General features: G+C 38.7%; 2 protein-coding genes across 2 annotated transcripts; both read left to right on the forward strand.

Moving 5' to 3' along the window:
- The first annotated feature begins 6,695 nt into the window (after positions 1 to 6,695).
- Positions 6,696 to 7,502, forward strand: LOC113733724 (monothiol glutaredoxin-S10-like). The gene has a single exon (XM_027259914.2). The coding sequence runs from the start codon at positions 7,013 to 7,015 to the stop codon at positions 7,319 to 7,321; it is 309 nt and encodes a 102-aa protein (XP_027115715.1). The 5' UTR covers positions 6,696 to 7,012; the 3' UTR covers positions 7,322 to 7,502.
- A 7,051-nt stretch (positions 7,503 to 14,553) lies between these two features.
- On the forward strand, positions 14,554 to 15,215 carry LOC113735439 (monothiol glutaredoxin-S10). The gene has a single exon (XM_072081716.1). The coding sequence runs from the start codon at positions 14,717 to 14,719 to the stop codon at positions 15,023 to 15,025; it is 309 nt and encodes a 102-aa protein (XP_071937817.1). The 5' UTR covers positions 14,554 to 14,716; the 3' UTR covers positions 15,026 to 15,215.
- Positions 15,216 to 17,697: the final 2,482 nt, after the last annotated feature.

Here is a 17,697-nt window from a genome sequence, read left to right on the forward strand (position 1 = left end):
GTTGAGAGTCCAGTGGGAGATTTATATAGAGTTTGGGAGGTGGCCATGGGGATGGAGGTGGAGGATTAATTAATTATGTGCTGTTTTCACGTGGAAAAAGAGATGAATATTTTCTTTTCTTGGAGGAATTAGAAGAGTCATTCATGATCAGATATTTGGGATTGGTTCCACATTTTAGCTACGATCATTTGTTGATGGCGATTGACGTGTGGAATGTGGCACTGCACAATAAAAGTTGTGCGATAACGAATCTCTGCATACGGAAATTGAGACGTGTCTGCGGTACGGTCTCATTGCAAATTTGAAGATGAATTGATGACGATAAGTGCGAAAGACTTGTTGCAATTTCATTTAATCCTGATTCGATATGATAGTTCAGTAGATATGATAGTTCAGTAAAGCAACTCTGCTTACAAATTCGGCGACTCGATGACTGATCTATCCATGTTCGCTATGCAACTTGAGAATAAGCAGGCGATCATCATACAGCACATTGGTTAAGCAAGCACAGCCGTGGTCCATTTTTTCATCTACCAACTTTTGCTGTATCTTTCTGGGAGGCATCTTCTGAGTTGGAGAAAGAAGTTGGATTTATCCAATTGGGACCCTTTTTTTCTCCCCTCTTTTTCCATAGCAAGATTCGCATCTTATTCACGAAAGAAAAATAGAAGGCAGAAGAAACGCAGAAGAGAAGAATAGGGGATAGAGTTCTTGAATGACATTGATAGCACATGCTATAACACCATTGTTCTTGAACCATCTGCAAGGCTATATGTGTTCGAGCACAGTCTTCTTCAATCCACTGTTTAAGAATCCATCATGTGTCCAAACGAAAAATGTTTGTCACTAATAAGTCGATAAAACATATGGCAGATTCATATGGTGAAAGCCTCGTGCCTTTAATTAAATGAATGAACAAGTATTTGACATTTGAAAGCGTTGTTATGATCATCTTGTCTGCGAGTGATCATCTTGTCTACCTCGATCGGGTAACTAAAACATGATTAAGATTACTTTTTTTTCTTTTTTTTTTTTTTTGCATAGGTAATTAATCATTGGGTTATTTTACAGTCCCCATGAGATTCTTAAATTACCATCCACCCCTGGATAAACATTGATGGAGCAAATTACAGTTAAAAAATGACATTGGCTTTTTGAGAATACCTCCACATGAGGGGGACCCTAAACACTAACTGTGATTTCTTGATTACGTACGTAAGTTTAGCAGCTAAACTAATCCGTTGTCGGGCAAGGTAATCAATTATTCTCCACGACGCTAGCCTACCTCTTCCACTTGGACCCAACTATACTGATCCCACGTGGCTCTCTTATGGCATCGGGCCTCCACACGCCACAGACGAAATGGCCAAACATCAAATCTACTTTTGGATAAAGCAAGCAATTCTCTCTTTAACAAGGTCAAATAATTAATTTAATCTTTGACCGACCATGAAAAAAGAGATTATTATAATGGGGTATTTCTCCGATTTAATAATGTATTAGATTTTTTTCTTATACATATCTGGCAGTATTCATTTTGTGACAGTGGCCTGCAGCCTCCATTAAGCACGTAGAAGGGCAGCTACGATACAAGTAAAGTGAAATTTCATGTTTGTAACTTTAGAATTTAGAAGTATACATATTTCTAAATGTTAGTAAATTAATGTACAATTATTAAAAGAAATAGTCAATTGAAATTAGTTAATTTTACTTCTCCTTGGAACATATTAGTGATCATAAATACTCCGCTCTAGAACTATACAAGAGTCGAGTCGAGTCGCTCGAGTCGAGTCGAGTCGAGTCGCTCGAGTCGAGTCGAGTCGACTCGCTTGAGCTAATCCAATCAAACTTGAACTCAAAGATACTCAATTCTTTAACTCACAAGTCAACTCGATTATATATATATTATTTTAATAATAAAATTACATATATAGTCTTAATATTTTATTATTTATTAAAAAAATTATTATTTTGTTCATTTTTTAAAAAAAAATAATTATTTTTTTATTTTTTAAAACTTAAGTTCGAGCTCGACTCGATTCAAATTCGAGTTGAACTCGAACTCGAGCTTTACATTGAAACTCATTGAGTTCGAGTTCGAGATTGATAAAATTAAGTCGAGACTCGATTCGATTAAACCAAATCTCAGTTCGACTCAACTCATTTACAACCGTACTCCGATCCAGTTCCTTATCACATGCTATAACTATTAACTATAATTCAAGTCTGCTTTTATTTAGACTGCAAAATTGCATGTATAAATCTGAAGGTGATGAAACAAAATGCAAAAGGATACCAATTAATGAATAGTTAAAGGAAGCTAATAGATTTTCCTATCTTTGTTGTCGTTGGCTGTTCTCGCCTTCTTTTTGTTTGGGAAAGGGGGAGCTTTCTCGTTTCTTATCACAAACCAAATATTATAAACCGCATATCGAATACTTTTCCTCTGGAAAAATCTATACAGCTCAAAAGCTCCTTAACTTTTTCACGCTTTGCGTACGTGACCAATGCGAATCTTGGTCATGTTGATGATCTTAACTTAGAAAGTTTGTACATTGCCCACGCAAACATTTTTGACCTACAAAAAGTTCAGTGTGTCCTAAATCGGTGCCCATAACTGGCCATCATGAATCCCAAAGGCCACTTTGTACGGGTGCCCTTGACCGTAATACGGTTCTTTCTAAGTGTACTATTCACGGGATCGCGTGCGGAATAAATTTAATGCGTATGTTCAAGGTATTATGGTTATCATTTTTTTTTTTGTCCACATAAATATCCTGACTTATGTCACTAATCCCTGCAGCTTTGTAGAGCTTGTCCAAGATGCACAGCACGTTATCAGTGATGGTCGATCTGACGATTTCGAGTAAAGATTCAAAGGCGATCACCATACAAGCTGCCCATCGGAGGTGTTATGATTATCATTATTTTTTATGCTAGCTGTTTTCTTATCAATTACTCCCTCCCTTTTTTTTTATAACTGACGTTTAAGAAATTTGCGCTAGTGTACTTTTATCTGTCATTTTATTATTCCCATACAGTATTAATTATTTTTTCACAATTTTGCCCTTTTATCTCTCTTTTTCAATACCGGGTTCTTAATTACTATTCCATTTAGTTTGCATTGCTTTTGGCCTAATAAAACAGCACCATTTAGTACTCTAGTGAGAAAAAATATGGTTAAATTGGATAATTAATGAGGGTGCAAAAGAAAAGTAGTGTACAGATTTAAGTAATGAAAAACTTTTCTTAATTAGTGTGCAAAACCTTAAACGTCAGTTATAAAAAAAAGTAGGGAGTATGATCTAAATGTATTGTCCATTCAAATTGCTGCAAATGTGAAAACTATGTTGATAGACAATTCCTCATGAATGGCCTTTGATATTAAGGGCGCCTTTAAGTCTAGTGATTAGAGCAGATTCACTCTAAAGTTTTTTATTACCCAAAAAAAAAAAAGAGTTGCCTAAATGTGAAGTGAAGAATCCGAGATTGCTTAATGAAACGACAAAGTCACTCACTTTCAACTCGAACTGAAGAATCCAAGATCAGAACTTGTTATGAGAAAATTTTCATTGTCGTCCATGTTCCATCCAATGCATCAAGCACTTGTATAGCGAGCATAAGTACATACATTGTCGATGTTATGTTATAAACGTGCATGGCTGTTCAAATTCACATGATAATGCATTGATTGCCATCCATGCTTTCTAAGAAGTCGTGATCTGTATCAGAATTTTCTTCGATATTGAGCAAGGAAGAAGATAAGGTTCAGGATGGGAATGACAGCATATATGGATGCCGCTACAAGGAAAAGCAGAATCAACTTTAAACTTAGGAGATAAAAAGAAAAAAAAAAAACTACGGGGGCGGTTCTTGGCATCGCACGGATCAGGCGCCTATGATATATGGTTGGTGAGGTACAAAATTGGTACATGAATCTTGAGTATAAATCACTAGTTGTAGCTGTCTCATTCCTTCTGCCATAAGAAAAAGAGGTAAGGGAACATATTTCATTCCCTCCTGCAGCCAGGTTTTGTGGTTCAGAAGATCTCTCCATCCATAAAATCAGATAATACTAAAAGAAAATCCACGATCTAGGAATGCTTGATAATGGTTATCTAGAAAGGTAAGATATGCAAATTGCAAGTGGCTACAGGAACAGCCCTTTGAGCCACAAGCTAGCTGACATTTTCACCCGCTTTTGTATGTATTGAATTTTATTCTTGTGGCAAAATCTTGTGGAGATTTTGTGCAGTTATATGATTCTCTTTGTCAAGATAATGCAAAGCTTGGTATCTGATCATGGCTAAACTATCACTATTATGCACATGCATGGCCGGTTGGCAATGCTTTCTTCTTTTTTTTTTTTTTGATTACCTTCCTCGCGTATGTATAAGACCGAATCCATTCGATTTCTAAATTTCTAAAAAGGATTAGAACACATACTGCAAAATTCAACAGATATGCAACTCATTGGAATCGAATCCGGGTCGTACAACTCCATCATTTAGCTAATGTAACCAGTTCATTGGCTGAAAGGAACCAGGTTCAATTTCCTTCCCCCTTTTTTTTTTGTTGTTATTTGCATTAAGTTCCAGCCTCGCACCCAGGGAAAAAATGAAAAGAAAAGAAAAGTTCTTTGTCACTAAAACAACGTATATCTCGATCATCAGCACTAGAGCTACATATGTGTGTGTGTCCATATATATATATGTAGACACACACACCAAGTAATAGTATCCTTTAGTATCCTTCAGATAATCGATTAGCTTTAACTACAAATCTTGGTTCTGGATTAGATTTTGGTCGATTGTCAATTCAAAACTCTGGAATCAGCATGTCAGCTACCAGGCATTTTCGAGGTGCCAAGGACTAGGAACAATATATAGAGAGTATTAAAGCCTCCTCGAATGAGATCAGAATATGAATCCATTTCCATCCTCTCAAAGAGGGCTACCCCACATTTTGCTTTCGGCTTAATCTTGCAGTCCAGGACTCAAGACTTTTTTCATCATCCACTGTTTTCTTAAGCATTGTAATTAAGGTTCATATGAAAGCTACGGTATCCTTGGAAGTGGAAACTATTTCTCTTCTGTAACAAAAGCCAGAAAATGGCCCAAATTAAACAAGGGTGTTATATTGTATTATACTGTTTAACATATATATATATATATGTATGTATGTATGTATGTATATTTGATGTAAAATACTTGTCTACAATTGACAAGAAGTGTAGTCGTGGATCAGCAGTAAGATACTATAAAATACCTACAAAATTTAGTTGTCTGACTATATATAGAACTAGCTAATATTTTTTGTACCAAAAAAATCCTTGTGAAAAGAATCGGAAAAATTACAATTTTAGTCCCCAATATTTAGTCTTTGTATAGTTTTAGCCCTTAATGTTTTTGCAAAATCAAATCTAGTCCTCAATATTTAATCCATGTGTAGTTTTAGTCCCTAAAATTTTGCAATAGTAAATCTGCTCCCCAATGTATCCAATTTAAAGATGATTTATGACATGTGAAAAATATTTCCCAATTACTAACAAAATTTAATCACATCTAATCATATGTCCATTAAATTAAATTTCAAACCAATGAATAAGAACTAAATAACTCATGTGTTAACTAATTAACTAATAAAGAAAGAAAAATTTTTAAAGTAAAAACTAGTCAGAGCACCTAATTCATCGATATAGAACTCATCATCACTTCTATTCACACTACCCCAAGCACAAAATTGTAATACTTAATTTTTCATATAGATTAACAAAGTTTCTTTTTTTTTTTCGTTTCGTGGTTAATTAGTTACTAATGTGCCATCATGTTAGTTATCGTTATCATTCAAGAGTACTACCTATTCTGCTTCTTTTTTAAGAAGTTTAATTCAACGAACATGTAATTGCAATAACTGATTGATTCCATCAATATTTAGAAAAATCCGCCAATTACACTAAATCTGGACCAAATTTGCTTTTGCCAAAACTTTAGGAATTAAAAATACATATGTACTAAACATTGAAAACCAGATTTGCTTTTGTCATAACTTTAAGGACTAGAACTGCACAAGGGTCCAAAAATATTCGATCTTTGTGTTGTTACTTTGAATTAGTTTTGGCTATTGACTTTGAGGTATGATCTAAGCGCCTTTGATGAATTTATTACTAATCTTCTCAAGATCTTAGCCATGTTAATTAATTTCAAACTTTCATTACTATTGAACCAAAACGTGAGAAGGAAATTTACTAAACGTCTAGAGGTCAGAAATCTTGCACATATAAGTAGCTATAGTTAGTGTTTGTCTTCAACTTTTTCATGACTTGCCGGGTTGGCTTACCAACAAAAATTTCCAGTATCGATCAATCAATCTTTCCGCCCTCAGCCACTAGTGATTGCCCGACATGAATACGCATCTTGAGTTGACATTCCCTACTTCCATCATCCTCATGCATGCAATTGGAGATCACTCCTATTGAAGAATATTATGGCTCCAACACCATTTTGATCTTTCAAGATAGAAACTCCACCTACACACACTGTTCACCTAGTTGTCTCAAGAATCTCAAGCATTTCGCAGCAGTAGATAACAAGGTGAAGAAGGAAGTTGATTCCGGGAAATCTTAAACAGAATTACCAGAAGATTTAGACAAAAAAAAAAAAAAAAATTAAGTACGCTATGGCTCTAGCGCACAAAAATGCACCTGGGCTTTAGCCTTTAAGACTCTAGAAGAAACTTCACTTTTCCTCTACCCTTTGTTCCTTGGAGGCGTCAGCCATGGATCGATCCCGCATCTTCATTTCCCTGTATAAATATGAGGGCGTAAGATCTCAAACACTATCGAATATCAAAGTCCATAGTCCATTATCAAAGAACTTCTTCACCATTCTCTGCATTCCATCCAAATAAACGAGACGGCTACATTACAAACTTTGTTGTCTCATTCTTAGCACACCCTTTTCGGCAAGGAAACAATTAAATTAACTTATTAGTTTGCCATTTATCGATCAAAATGGACAGTATAGTGAAGTTGGCATCGCAAAAGGCAGTGGTTATCTTCAGTAAGAGTTCATGTTGCATGTGCCATGCGATAAAGAGGCTGTTCTACGAGCAAGGCGTGAGCCCTATGATCTATGAGATTGATCAGATTTCAAATGGTACGGAAATAGAGTGGGCTCTCATAAGATTGGGGTGCAATCCTTCCGTGCCAGCAGTGTTTATAGGTGGAAATTTTGTGGGCTCGGCAAGTACTGTCATGACTCTTCAAATCAATGGATCGCTAAAGAAGATGCTCAAAGGTGCTGGAGCTCTATGGCTTTAATTGGTGACATATCTATATATGTTAGCTGACTACTTTGCTTTTTGTATGTATTTGTCGTATGATTTCACAGAAGGAACTCTATGATAATGCTGTAATTTGTAGGATAATTAACAAATGAGTGTCTAACGTGTGATCGACTTTATGAACTATACATACACAGTGATTCTGCTGTAGTGTTACCTCTCTTTTCTCTCCTTATCATGTTATAGTTACTGCTGGTATCGTTTTACTTAATTCTTAGTTGTTGCATTTTCTTAAACAGGAAGAACTAACATGAAAAACTATTCAACGTATTAGAACTGAATAAAACTGCAGCTGTTTAAGCATGATGCATGTGAATATATATACTTGACATAATTTGTGGCAATTTCCTTTATTAATCTATATCCAGTAGTCTATAGAAATCATTTTGTTGGGAGCCGAATCCACACTATGAAGTTGTTGTTTTCCTACGTCTTCTTGTTTTGAATTCATCAATTCGCTCTTCCACTTCTTGTTTCTTTTCTTGGGTCAATATATCTCAATGAGGAAAGGATAGATGTAGATTGAAATTGCTTGAGGGATAATAAAAAGTGCCTCGACAAATGACCACCACCTAGAAAGCCATGACCACATTTAACATATTACATATGATATGCATATCAAACAAATCTGAAAATTTGCGTCATGTTCTCGGAGAATTTGGTGAATGGATATATTCCACCATCAAAATAACAAAAAACATATTGCTTTAGATAATTATTCTTGTCGGAAATATTCCACATGAAGGGCCTCCAAAGATGTCCAAAAGCCACATATATATATACATATATATATATATATATATATATATATATATATATATATATATATATATATATGTACAAGTACAACAACTGCTGTTCTCGAATTGTTTCTTGCAATGTATTTTAACCGATCGAGGTTTCATAATTAAAAGTTTCTGGCATAGATGATGCCTTTGAGGATCTATGAACATGTGCGCATTATTCATCGGCATAAAGCAGATAATTAATGTTGGGAAGTTTCTCCTACACATATTTTGTCTTCCGGAGATAATTAATGAATGATGACTCTAAAAATAAATCTCTATGCAAATTAAATATGTCCTTTACCTTCTAATGACGTACGTCAGATATATGAATCAAATAGATGTGCTTTTCCATCTATTTCCAATTTCAATTAGAAAAATTTAAGAGCGCAAATATATATGAAGTCGTCAAGATATCATATCAGTAGGGTTTGGTTTCACCCAGACATTTTTAGATATACACAAAATATGGTTACACTTTGGAATAGAAAATCATCAGAAGATCGTCGGCCGGGTTGGCACAAGTTGGAGATAGAATGTCAACTTTTTTGTGCATGTGACGGCAGTTCACGGCATCACACGGCCGGTCACTGTTGACAAACTACAATTCACACACTACGCTTTCATTTCTAAAGATGATGGAATATAAGTGGAAGATGAACGTATAGAATATATTACATCCATTCTTTCTATATATATTACATCCATACTTTTTCACTTACGAGAATCTACAGAAAATTAATGTATTTATGCTGGAAATGATGCATCTACATACACATTTGTTTCAATACAAATTACTCGATCTCCATATAATTCTTTTGATATATATTTTGAGAGTATATATATATATATATATATATATATATATATATCTGGTGTTGAAAATGGTACGCACGTGTCAATTATCCTTTCGTGAATAACTTAAAACAAATTATCCATTTTGTAGTGGGGCAAATTTCCCAGTAGCCACGTGTCAGTTCGGACATGATGACCTGTCAGTTCGACCAACCAATCCACGTATGACGCGTGTCTGATGGCTCTGTCACACGCGAGGTCGGCAATAGAGATCGCACAGCTCGGACACCTCAGCTCGGTATAGAGGGAGATCAGCTCGGCCACGACCGCCGCCTCTTTATGAAGTGGGCCAAATGGGCCGCCGCCCCCGAACCTTTAGGGGCAATAGTATGAAATCCTAGAAAGACTCCGAACCCTAAGGGGACTCCGACTCCCATATGGAAACTACTACCCGTTAAGCCTATAAATATAGCACTACGCAACAATTCAAGGTACGCCATCTACAGTACTCTCATACTATTGTTTTATTATTAAACTCTACTGACTTGATCGTCGGAGTTATTCCGGGAACTCGAGTCCCGCCGTTGTTCTTTCTCCGCAGGATAGTCTGTTCGATTTTCCCCTCTCAGCTTGACGGCGCACAGCCAGCTCTGTTCGTAGCAGTTCAGCTCGGGTTGCGTCCTTGACAACTCACCAGCCCAGCTCGCCAGATCGCTTCCTCTCAGCTCGGCTGCACTCAGCCAGCTCTGTTCGTAGAAGCTCAACTCGGGTTGTGTTCTTGGCAACTCACCAGCCCAGCTCGCCAGCTCGCTCCCTCTCAGCTCGCTCAGCCCGTCGCAGCCCAACTCAGATCTTGTTTTTGGCAGCCGCATCAATTGGCGCCGTCTGTGGGAAACACGTAAATTCTTCTCTCGCGAATCATACCAAGGACTAGGTCTCAGAAGAACGCTGACGGATCCAAGGGGAACGAGCGAAGCGGCCTTCAGAACTCCCCTCGGGGTCCGACTCCTGGAGACGAGGGGGCGGGGCTCTCGCGAATCCCGCCTGAGCAGCTGGTTCAGACGGTGGCAGAAAACCTACCTACCTTCGAGGCTATCATGAACTACCTCAAGGGACAGACAGGAGGTCATCGTGACCAGAAACCTAAGGTCCCAGGGGTGGAAGGAGTTGGACTATCAGAATCCCGAGCAGGGAGTCCTAATCCCCGGCTCAAGCGGATGCGTAAGGAGCTCACGCGTGAACAGATCGAGGTCGTGGAGTCCTCCCACAAGCACTCCCGAACTGAGCACCCGGAGCCCTTCCAGAGGTTCTCAAGGGAAGAGCTCTCCCCGTGGAGAGAGCAGCTCCAGGTGCAGGACGAGTTGGACCTGCTGTTGGACCCTAAGGCGGACAGGTACATTGCTTCCCCCTTCGTCCCTGACATTGAGAACTACCCGCTGCCTGCGAAATTCAAAATACCGACCATGAAATCCTACGATGCGACTACGGATCCGGAGGATCATCTATTCACATTCTTGACACAAATGCGCCTACAAACGGCCGCCGATGCAGTCAGATGTAAGACTTTTCCAATATTTCTGGAGGGAAAGGCACGCCAGTGGTTCCAAGGACTACCCCCCAAGTCAGTTTGGTCCTTCAGCCAGCTCGCGCGGCTGTTCTCAGCTCAGTTTATTTCGTCACGAGCCTTTTCCAAGAGTACTGCTCACCTGGTGACAGTTCAGCAAAGACCCGAGGAATCGCTGCGTGAGTATATGGTCCTATTCAATAACGAGTCCCTCCAGGTCCGGGATCGAGACAATAAGGTCGTCATGGCCACCTTCATCAACGGACTACGCAAACAGAAACTATATACCGAGTTCGTGGAGAAACCTCCTAAGTCAGTTCGGGAGATGCTGGACCGAGCTCACGAGAAGGCTAATGCAGTGGAAGCTAATCGCTTGAAGGGTGAACAGGAGAAACTACAAGGCCAGAGACGCAGCTAAGACCGAGCAGGTCGGAGAAGCTGCCGAGGTCGTACAGGCCGCAAGAGCTGCCGAGGCCGAGCTGACCGGAGACGCAGCTGAGGCCGAGCAGGTCGGAGAAGCTGCCGAGGTCGTATAGGCCGCGAGAGCCACCAAGACCGAGCTGACCAGAGACGCAGCTGAGGCCGAGCAGGCCGGAAAAACTGCTGAGGTCGTACAGGCCGCAAGAGCCGCTTAAGCCGTGCTAGCTGGAGACGCAGCTGAGGCCGAGCGGGTCGGGGAAGTTGCCGAAGTCATACGGGCCGCAAAAGCCGACGAGGCCAACCTGGCCAGAGACGCAGCTAAGACCGAGCAGGTCGGAGAAGCTGCCGAGGTCGTACAAGCCGCAAGAGCTGCCGAGGCCGAGCTGACCGGAGACGCAGCTGAGGCCGAGCAGGCCGAAAAAACTGCTGAGGTCGTACAGGCCGCAAGAGCCGCCGAAGCCGAGTTGGCCGGAGACGCAGCTGAGGCCGAACAGGTCGGGGAAGTTGCCGAGGTCATACGGGCCGCAAAAGCCGACGAGGCCAACTTGACCGGAGACACAGCTGAGGCCGAGCAGGTCGGAGAAACTGTCGAGGCCAAACAGGTTGAAGAGGCTATACAGGCCGAAGAAACCAAGGAGGTTGTTGGACAGGTCACCCCAACCTAGACATCGTATATTGATAGAGTATCAAGCAAGGGTGTGGAGTCGGACCCCTCCTAATCAGCCTTACGGGGGAAGAATTGACTTACGCCTTGAGGTTCGATTTCAGGGCTTCCAATAACGAGTCTGAGTATGAGACACTTTCATTAAAACTCACTCACTCTATCCATATATGACTTGAGTTGTTTGGTCCCGCATGGTCCTATCTTTTCGTGCAAATATATGAAATATTTAGAAGTCAGTTCGCGCGCTAACCCGAGGTCAGTTCGCGCAAGTGTATTTAGACAGTATGATAAGAAAGACATGAATGAAAAATTTTGCTAAGTATAGAAAAAATAAAAGTCTATTCAATCCATAAGAGTCTATTTATAAAGGAGGAGTTCATACAAAAAACGAGCTGGTCCTACTCAGTTCGATTTTACAAGTTACTCGAGCAAGGGCCGTCATCGTGGAATCATGGGTCTCACCACCGAACTGACTCTTCGCCAAGAAACTTGGTCCAGACTCATGCGACTTTTTCGATGACTCTAGACTCAAAGGAGGGCTAGTGTAGTGGGGCAAATTTCCCAGTAGCCACGTGTCAGTTCGGACATGATGATCTGTCAGCTCGGCCAACCAATCCACGTATGACGCGTGTCTGATGGCTCTGTCACACGCGAGGTCGGCAATAGAGATCGCACAGCTCGGACACCTCAGCTCGGTATAGAGGGAGATCAACTCGGCCACGACCGCCGCTTCTTTATGAAGTGGGCCAAATGGGCCGCCGCCCCCGAACCTTTAGGGGCAATAGTATGAAACCCTAGAAAGACTCCGAACCCTAAGGGGACTCCGACTCCCATATGGAAACTACTACCCGTTAAGCCTATAAATATAGCACTACGCAACAATTCAAGGTACGCCATCTACAGTACCCTCATACTATTGCTTTATTCTTAAACTCTACTGACTTGATCGTCGGAGCTATTCCGGGGACTCGAGTCCAGCTGTTGTTCTTTCTCCGCAGGATAGTCTGTTCGGTTTTCTCCTCTCAGCTCGGCGGCACACAGCCAGCTCTGTTCGTAGCAGTTCAGCTCGGGTTGCTCCTTGACAGCTCACCAGCCCAACTCGCCAGATCGCTTCCTCTCAGCTCGGCTGCACTCAGCCAGCTCTGTTCGTAGAAGCTCAGCTCGGGTTGTGTCCTTGGCAGCTCACCAGCCCAGCTCGCCAGCTCACTCCCTCTCAGCTCGCTCAGCCCGTCGCAGCCCAGCTCAGATCTTATTTTTGACAGCCGCATCACATTTGTTTTAGAATCATTTACTGGCTAATCCGTTGTATTTCCACAAATTTTAGTTATCAATCGCCTCTATCATGTTATTTACTGAGTATTGAAGAAGAATAATAAAAAAAAATTAGGTGAGCAGTAAAGTAGTTTTTTTTATTTTTAATCCCTCAAAGAAGTCTAATTAATGTATACAAGTTATTTAAGCCTAACATATATATATATTTTCTGAATGTTATAGCCTGTCTTTTGTGATTTCATTTTCATCCAAGTTGTGATAGCACAAAAACAGCTAGCTTTCGTATATATTAGTTGTGTTAAATGTTAACCATGAATACTAACTAGGTTTAAATAGCAAGTGGAGAAAGGCACCACCCCTATCAGTTTTCAGTTCCTCTAAATTAATTTCTCAGGTCAATTTTGATCAATTTTTTTAATATCAGTTTATTACTCAATAATTTATCAATTGAATGTTAGTTATGTATGTATGCCAAATTCACCGACATCGGTCATGAGGTTGCTAGTCCTCTCCTGGTGAATTGACAGGGGAAATTAATTAATTACTAATAAAACGTTAGAACTAGACCAGCAAAAGGTCGGAATAGAAAATTAACTTTTCAATCTTGTCTCTTGACCAACCTTCTGACGCTGAGGTGATCAAACCTGTACTACAGAGAAGGTTTCTATCCCACATCGGTATTTGGGAGGGGGAAGGGTTTGGGTAGATAAGTCCCTCACAAGACTTCAAAAGTTGCCGGCTTTTGAAGTTATTGTGGGGATTAGGTTTATTTACGTAAATTTTTACTTCTGTAAGAAAATGTCAGAAAGAGTTAATTTGTTGACTCGATCGACTTTTGTACCTGTTCTTCTATGCTTTTTACTTGACCAAATGCAACGCTTCCAATCTTAAAGAGTTTTAAACAACAGATTCTTTCAAAAACAAATCATGTTGAAGGCCCTTGTGAATTATGACTACCAAATTTTGGCTTAACCTATCTAGACTGGAATCTTCTCAACAACAGTTCTGGAGCTCTGGGCTAACTGAAAAGGAAAAAAAAAAAAAAAAGAAAAGGATATGCACGACCACGTTAACATGGCTCGGCAGCTGCAAGGTAATCCGACCAAAAAGAAGAGGAAAAACGCAACTAGGTTCAAGATGCCATGCCCTTTCAATTCTCAAGCATTTTCGCCGCATGCATGTATCCACAGTGACACGAATGCAGGCTACCTCTTAACATTTTAAAGATGAGATTCTTCTTGTTTCGTCGTCATCTCTAAGCATTACAAACTTGACATTCATTCCCCGCGATTTACCCCATCGATCAATTCCCAATCCTGGATCATTAAGGTGATAATTTACGAGCCATGTGTAATATTTTTACTGATCACGTCTAACCGAAGTTAATTGCGCCAAATCTGTCCTAAAAAAAAGTTGTCCGTACTCTGGAATTCTTCCAATTAAGCTGTGTGAATCTGCTTTCGGTAGTAGTGTTTGGTTTATCTATATAGATAGCCTAACAGATTCCATGCACAACAAAAACTGACATGTATTGATCCACACAAGTCACTGTCAAGCAAAGGGTTTAGGATTTTAGCATAGCATCTATCCAAATATCTCAAAGAACCTTCAACTTTTTAACTCCTTTTCTTCTTTTGCATTAAACAATTCAAATAAGTTAGCAATCCCACCACCTTCGCCTTGCATCTGCATGCCCGTATAAATACATGTCCACATCTCAACAATCTGGAACCAAGCCAAGTCTTCCATCCAATCATCAACATTTAATTCTTCATCTATAACCAGAATTTTTCAAAACCCATCAGTAAATTTGAATCTTGTGCAGTTCCCTCGCCTCAGACCTTTTCTTCTTTAATACAACATAACTATTAAATGGATCGCATAGCAAAATTGGCTTCACAGAAGGCTGTTGTGATTTTCAGCAAGAGTTCATGTTGCATGTGCCATGCAATCAAGAGGCTGTTTTATGAGCAAGGGGTGAGCCCTATGATCCTCGAACTCGATGAGGAATCGCGAGGACAAGAGATGGAATGGGCTCTGATGAGGCTAGGCTGCAACCCTTCAGTGCCAGCAGTATTCATTGGGGGTAAATTTGTTGGTTCTGCTAATACCGTGATGACGCTTCATGTTAATGGTTCTCTAAAAAAGATGCTCAAAGATGCCGGTGCTATGTGGCTTTGATAGTTATTTAACAAAGGGTGACTTTGATAGTTATTTAACAAAAAAGGGTGATGATCGAGAATTTACTCTCTAAATAAGGTCAATTCTAATGTTGTACCAAAATCTTCATTAGTGGCGGCTCCGACTGAGTAATTGAGAGTCATTTTTCTTGGATTGGATATATAATAAAATGTTTGCAACTGTTGATATAGCCGAAGGCAATTTTGCTCTCCTCCTTTTGTTGTTTCACACTTTTCTTTTCTTTCTCTGGTTTTCCACCGCCGCGGGGGGGGCGCGGGGAATTTCAGCTACCAGATTTTGGCCTTTTTGATTTACCAAGCAACTGTATGGTAAAATGAGTTCACGGCCAAAAGCTTGAATATCAAATGAGTTTGCCACAATGTGCAGCAGATGATAGCTTTTTATGGTAAACTTTGACAAAATCAAGTGACTATGACCTGACTGATTCTGGATTCCAATTAAGTGAATACAAAGCTAAACATGCGTTTAAATAATCTGGGGATAGAAAAGAAAAAAGAAGTGGCGGTTCTACTTCTACAACATGATGTCTACTAGTATATGTGTTTAAATGTCACTTCGGTGAATGAATATATTCTCCTTACTATGAGAACTGAATTTCAATTTACTTTGAACTGTATTCCCAGCTGCTTTTTCATGTGCTGTTTGATTTGATTTACGCATTCTAGAATTTTGCGTACTATTTGAGATCCAGAGAATGCTGCCCTGCAGCACTAAATGTGCTTTTGCTTATGCAAAGGCAATGATTCCATCTTCCTTTCTTTCGTTCGTGATTTTGTCCCCCCTTGGAACCAAACTAATTCCCTCCATCAAAAAATACAACATGATTTAATTTAAAAGGCTTGCTTCTAATGCCAACATAAGATTATTCGTGTTGCATTAAGGAAGTTTAAAAATACAACATGGTTTATTTCTATTGTTCATCACTTGAAAACACAAGTTTGTTCTCTGGTTACTTGTAATTGCCCGATTGGGCAAAATGTTAGTGCGAAAATAGTTACTGGTCATCAAGAAGTTTTATTTTGCTGGTACTGATTAAAGTAACCACTAATTTGGCACTTTCGTAAGTTACTAATGATGAGTTCAGTCTTGGAACAAAATGTATACATACTCTATATATATATATTTGACAATCTTCTACTAAGTGGCGATATATAGAACTAAACTAATAGATAATCGACCTTCTTGAATTTTGATATTTCCATATTTGTATTTATCGTTTAGAATTGTCGTCGTTTAAAGTCACTTTTTAATGGTATATAAAGATGCAACAACAAAATGTAAAAATGTATATCTTGGTTTTGCTATTACGAATGTGTTATTAGTATCTTATTCGTAATTATTTCCACAACTTTAAAAACAATGTCTTGTTAATGATGATACTAACAACGGAGTTTTGGCTTTCCAAAATTAGTAGAACTTTGTTGCATAATAACTAGTGGTACAGAACAGGTTATCAAATCACTGAGGATCTCTTTTATGAAAACAGAGTCTTGTAAGCCATCTACTTAGGGTTAGTTTGGGGTTGCGGTAACTTATTGAAAAGTACCTTTTTTAATAGAATTTTTAATAAAAGTACTTATTATGTGCTTAAGTGCTTTTAAATAGATTGTTTGGATAAATAATTCAATAAATACCTATTATATTGGATAATCTGTAATTTGAAAATTTTTAAATGTATTTATCTCTTTATTTAGTTGATAATGTAGGATAAAATAATTAAATTTAATGTTTTATGTTTTAAATCACAAAAACCACTCTAAAAGTATTAAATTTGAATTTTTGCTAAAAGTGCTTTTAACACTAAAAACTCCACTCCTAATTTTATAAAATAATGTTCATCAAACGTTTCAAAAGTACTTTTAACACTTAAAAGTGCTGCTTTTTTACCAAAAGCACCGCAATTTCAAACTGGCCTTAATATAATTTTTACATCCCTTGAAATGTTGTGTCATTGACTTATTTCTGTTTTTGGTTTAAACAAGCACGATTACACATCTTTCTATACTATCACAATAATTGACATTGGAACCTTGCACAATGTGGACTGAGACTCCAGTGATCCAAGAGTAAAATGTAAAAACAAGAAATCTAGAGATAAATGTGGTTGGACGATTTAAAACCCCAGGGAAATCTTCTGCTGCTGAAGTCACTTAAGTTGTCGTCAGCTTAATTGACTATTATTCGTGTGACGCAATAAATTAATTTTTATCATATGTAAGCTGAAGAAAAAACAAGAAGTCAGTGAGATTTCAGTCTAGTGACTAAAATTGATACTCTGGAAAAAAAAAAAAGAGACATTTTGAGTTCAAATGTTTCTTTCTCTATTTCAATTCTTAAATTCCACCGTTCTCCTATTAATATATATATATATATAACCAAAAAAGAAGAAAACTTATTAAGAATCTCATGCTTATGCGAGAAGGGAATTCAAATTTCAGTTATTATTGCAATTATCAAAATAAAAATAAAAATTTTAGCTGGTCCAGTGACTAAGATTGAAATTTCAAAAAAAATTAACTATTGTGTTCAGGTATTTCTTTCTCTATTCCGGTTCTGAAATTCCACCATTCTCTTGTTAAAATAATATATATACAAACACACAAAAGAAGAAAACTTTATTAAGAAGCTCATGGAAATGCGAAAGGGAATTC

Source organism: Coffea arabica, chromosome 3c, assembly GCF_036785885.1.
Source record: "Coffea arabica cultivar ET-39 chromosome 3c, Coffea Arabica ET-39 HiFi, whole genome shotgun sequence".
NCBI lineage: Eukaryota > Viridiplantae > Streptophyta > Magnoliopsida > Gentianales > Rubiaceae > Coffea > Coffea arabica.